The following is a 5,501-nucleotide window of genomic DNA, read 5'->3' on the forward strand; positions in this document are numbered from 1 at the left end:
GTAAAAGTCCTTAGTTTTAACATAGACCCTCCACCGGAAGGTCTATGGTTTTAACGTATATTATTAGTTACCTCCATGCACGTAGGACTCTCGTTATATGTAATGTAATGGGGAAAACTTTATGTACGTTGGTGCGAGTTTTCGTTGAGAAGAAGCGCGTTCCCGTGTCCGTTACGATAGCAGATGGTGTGCTTACATAGGGCGCGCAGTGAGAAATATCTGACTTAATTTCAATATAGGGACAGTATTCTTGTAAACTTCACGGCGAAGAAAACCTCTGAGAGAAAACATACGAACGTCACGAACCACTTGATACCACTCGACGTATGCCGCGACGTACGCACTAACGCAGTACGGAGGTTCGTGCGCCGCTTTACAAGCGCGACATTGCATCACTGGGGCAAAGTACACATTTCACTCACAGGGCAGAAAAAGGTCTCAAATACACAAGACTGCGACAGAGATGACCAGACTGACCTCTAAAATTTGTCAAATATTTGTGATCAAAACAAAGCAAACACTTTCATTACCTTTCACTGCGCGCCGCCATATTGGTTCGTGGGTTTGTTTGGGTACACTTTACTTCACCAATGTGAGTCCAAGGGCAACAAACTTTTCCGCGAAGCACAGATTGTAATCTTGAACTACTTGAATACTGGAAGAGGGCGTGATTTTCATTCTGACTGAGGTGCCAATATGGCTGGAAAAAAACGCACGTATGAAAAGTGGTGGGGAAGGTCATGTTAGACATACACGAACTTCGAAGTAAAACGGAGGACACGGTTATATTCTGAACTACGGCACGGCATCAATCATACAACCTAAAAAGCTCGTGGGTGGCGATTTACCAATTTACCATGTTGGACAGTCGTATGACATGACTAGTAATATATCTTTCACACCTGTATTCGCTAATATACTAGAGAGCTTTTGAACACAATCGCTTGTAGACAAATATTGTATTCAATGATGATCGTATTACAAAAAATATGTGTATTTATAAATATAGGTATTTACTATAATTATTAGTAGTATTATTATAATTCAATATTTTTAACGCAGTTTATTTTTTTTGTGTATATGTGTATTACGACCATCCCTGAATAAAATATTATCCCACAGGCGACTGTGGATATAGTTTATATCCGATGACAGTGTTTACTAAATTTTGGTTAAAAACGGCGACTAGTGATATAAATGAATCGAGTCATCAGCTCTAGCTACGCTCCAGTAGTACGCAGCCCGTTTTATTTATTTTTGCTGTGTTCAGTTCATGTTTTCTTGATATGGTTCGTCAATTTTTTACGCCTCATGCATATCAAAACGAGGCAGTGACAGTACCACTGAGATCGGGAATTGTGACACTACAAAATATATGGGGGCACCCCGGTCCCAACCGATTGGACCAAGCCAGGTTAAACTGGTACCACCAGTCTCTTTTCGGGATATTTATTTTGGTCATAATTTTCAAATGTTTTGAATTTAATATTCATTTCAAATTCTGTGAAGGAAAATGTGGTCAATTTTTTTTTTGATTTTTTTATCTTTTTATCTTCATTTTTCACAGTAACTTTCAACACTAGTAGTTTCCGAAGGACTTAGTTTTCCCCTACTGTTCGCAACCACTCAGTAAGGTCATTATTAACACACCAAAGAACACTAATAATGTTTTTGTTTTGTTTTTAAATTTATTAGGCCTAACAAAAAAAATTGTTTGGTTCCGGTTACCCGACCCCCAACTAGTTTTTCACGCCGATCCTACACTTTTTTACGTATTCAATCAATAATCAACCAATCAATCAATCAATCAATCAATCAATCAATCAATCAATCAATCAATCAAGCAAGCAAGCAAGCAAGCAAGCAATCAATCAATCAAATTTCTAAGATTGTAGCGTCGATTTACAGAGCAATGTTCGAATTCGAGAAAAAAATAATAAAATCGCGAAAGTGGTGCAGTGATGACATCAACTTAAAAAGACAATATAAAAACTAGAGTTCTTCCAATCTGTAATGGCTGTACATCTGATGAGAAGAAACCAATAACACAGAGACCATATAAAACAACGAACGGAAAACATAACTACCTGAACTAGACACTCAAATATGCAATATATATATATATATATATATATATATATATATATATATATATATATATATATATATAACTCGGTGAGTATCAATCTGCTAAGACAGTGCTCTATACCGCAGTATATATATATATATATATATATATATATATATATATATATATATATATACTCAGTATATACATGTAGGGCGGTATAACTATATAACTAATATAACTATAACTACTAGTAGTTATATATATATATATATATATATATATATATATATATATATATATATATATATATATATATATATATACCCAATATTCTAAAATCGAACGTAATCGGAATCACATAATTTTTTTAGGCCTTACAATAAAGAGGTAACATACCAAAATCTACATATCTTGCAAAATTAAAGATTCAATTAATTGAACAAATTAGATTTATTTCGAAGTTACGTCATTGATATTTATAGTAGCCATTACGGTAAAATTCGACCTTTAATCACGTCTCGCATCTTGGAGCAAATACTGATGTACATATACTTATTATTGTTTGGCTCAGACTCAAGGAATACACACACACACACACACACACACACACACACACACACACACACACACATTATATATATATATATATATATATATATATATATATATATATATATATATATATATATATATATATATATATATAACTTGGTGAGTATCAATCTGCTAAGACAGTGCTCTATACCGCAGTGGCAGAGCGTAATAGTATATATATATATATATATATATCTTAAGTTTATACCATATTTGAGAGAAAAAAACATCAAGTGGACATTTGTTCTTTTCTTAGCCTTTGGTATTTCCCTTTCGCGCATTGTCTTCGAGTAATCCCCAGGTAACACACATTCGGTCATGCATGCGATTATTTCACATTTGGCATTTAAAAAATATTCCAAATTATTTTAAAATATTTGCGCATGCTTCCGTTAACTATGATGAGAACCAATCAATTGAGAATCTCACTTGAAATATGTACACGTGAAGGTCTGCGTGAAGGTGAAATGTCTAGAAATTAAACGAATTAATCTCCGAGAAGTCTGGTGGGAAAGAAAACGTGACGATGTCAATGCAATCCACCCACCCACCCACTCACGATCGATCGAATTCCAGGTCGTAACTGGAACTGTATAGGTTGTTTTCTTCGTTTTTTGAGCAGCACATTCATAACCCCCCTCTCTCTCTCTCTCTCTCTCTCTCTCTCTCTCTCTCTCTCTCTCTCTCTCTCTCTCTCTCTCTCTCTCTCTCTCTCTCTCTCTCCCTCTCTCATCTTTCTCTCTCGTCATCTCCCTCTCTCATCTCTTTCTCATCATCATCATCATCATCATCATCATCATCATCATCATCATCATCATCACCCTCTCTCATCTCTTTCTCTCTCATCATCATCATCTCCCTCTCTCTCATCATCTCTCTCCCTCTCATCGCCCTCTCCCATCTCTTTCTCTCATCGTCATCTCCCCCACTCTCATCTCTTTTGATTTTGCCGTATCAACTACTAATTAATGTCCAAACTACTAATTAATGTCCAAACTAATCCAGTTAATCAATAGTCAACCAATCAATCTTTCGATCAATCAACCAACCAACCAACCAACCATTAAATAAATAAACCAATCAATGAATCGATCAATCAATCAATTTAAACAAAACAACTTACAAATTTGAACTTTAACAATTACAGAGAGTGATAACAGTAGAATGATATCAAACAATCTTAATCGCTCGAACAATTATTAATTAATCACTCAATTAGTTGATCAGTGATCAATCAATCAGCTGATCAGTCGATCGGCTGATGCAAAGCCTCCCTTCGTGTTGACCTGCAAGTTGTTTGTATTCTTATATCAAAACAAAGGATAGAGAAATACTACGCCGTATTTACGCACAGTATTTGCTCGTACGTAGTTGCTGTTTTTGAAGAACTGAAAGCGATGGCGAGTGACACTATGTACATTGCAATTGCAGTACTCGTGTGATCCCGCTTCACCGATCAATGATCCACTACTCATGAATTTACGTTGATGGCGCTGTATCCAAGCGTGCAAATGGCTGCATTGCATCACGTGACATGGAGCAGTTATTGGCGTGCGGATTTCTTAGCTGCTGTGAACGGCAGCTTTGCGCTCAGTTGCCTAAATAGAAGGGAAAGGATTTGTGGCCTGGAAATCAGGCCTAAAACCGCACATAACCTCACAAAATTATACAGATCGGTAGTTAAACATTCTATCTACAACATGCCGATCTTAGTTTTTCTCGTCGATACCAGTGCGTCGATGAATCAACGGACTTATGTTGGGACTACATTACTCGACGTAGCGAAGGGGGCCGTAGAGACCTTTATGAAGGTACGTCACATGCATAATAAAGTGCGTTGTGTCTTTTGTTGACCTTAATCTTCCACTGTTTTGATACGTTTGAATGTTTTACCAGCTGTCAACCATTTTCCATCTTTCGTTAAAACGATTTTCTGTGATTTTTTAGCTCCGAGCTCGCGATCCGGCAAGCAGAGGGGACCGCTACATGTTGGCTTCGTACGACGACCCACCCGCCACAATAAAGGTAAAACTTCCCGGTGTATTTACGTTTATTTTGATCAAGATTTCTCTCATTTTTCCACCTCGACAAGTCGATGGGGTTAAAGTTGTACCAGAAAATGGCTTTTCCAGTTGTTTTGAAGTTGAATTTTAGGCGAATTCCGCTAGATAATAAAGCGCTCGGCGGATTCCTACCACACGACAGACATCTTGGACACTCTAACTTCCGCAAAGGGTTGTGGGTATAGCTACGTATACAAATTTACATAAAATATGTAAAATGCAAGAAGCGTAGTACCATGTAAACACATAAGGTGCAAGCATTTTGAAAAAGCAAAATGAAAACTTCCATGAAGCAAAATCAAACATTCTTGTATTTCTATAACATGATTAAGATTTATGATTTTTTTTGGAAAATTTTGCTGTTGCCATTTTAATATTTGCAGTCTGGATACCAGATGTTGTTATAAAAAAATATATATTGGTTTTTGGACTGGCCAAGTATGTACATTATACTATTATAGATGCACGGTACAAGAATCTGAAGGGGGTCCCAATATTGATGTATAAAGTACATCGCGGCATCATACACAAAAAACATGTATCCAATATCTATCAACATCATATTGTTAACCCCCTCCCCCCCCCACCTCCAAACACATACAGTCCAAACAAATGGACCCAGCAGTTAAAGTTGTGTATTTGGCATATTGAGTTCCTCCATACCTTAAAGGTAATCTTGTAAATGTAAGGTTTTGAAAGGTTTCATGATGTATGACAGGAAATATTTCAAATAGCTGATCAATACATTAATATCAACCCCCCCCCCCCACATA

The 5,501-nt window shown here is 36.6% G+C and overlaps 1 protein-coding gene across 1 annotated transcript in view; it reads left to right on the plus strand.

Moving 5' to 3' along the window:
• The first annotated feature begins 4,281 nt into the window (after positions 1-4,281).
• LOC144441924 (integrator complex subunit 6-A-like) overlaps positions 4,282-5,501 on the plus strand; it is a 27,152-nt gene continuing 25,932 nt past the window's right edge. The window contains exons 1-2 of the mRNA XM_078131189.1: positions 4,282-4,476; positions 4,613-4,690. Of these exons, the coding sequence (XP_077987315.1) occupies positions 4,366-4,476; positions 4,613-4,690 (189 nt within the window). The 5' untranslated portion in view covers positions 4,282-4,365. The remainder of the gene's footprint in view (positions 4,477-4,612; positions 4,691-5,501) is intronic.

This window comes from Glandiceps talaboti, chromosome 11, assembly GCF_964340395.1.
Source record: "Glandiceps talaboti chromosome 11, keGlaTala1.1, whole genome shotgun sequence".
In the NCBI taxonomy this organism is placed as follows: Eukaryota; Metazoa; Hemichordata; class Enteropneusta; family Spengelidae; genus Glandiceps; species Glandiceps talaboti.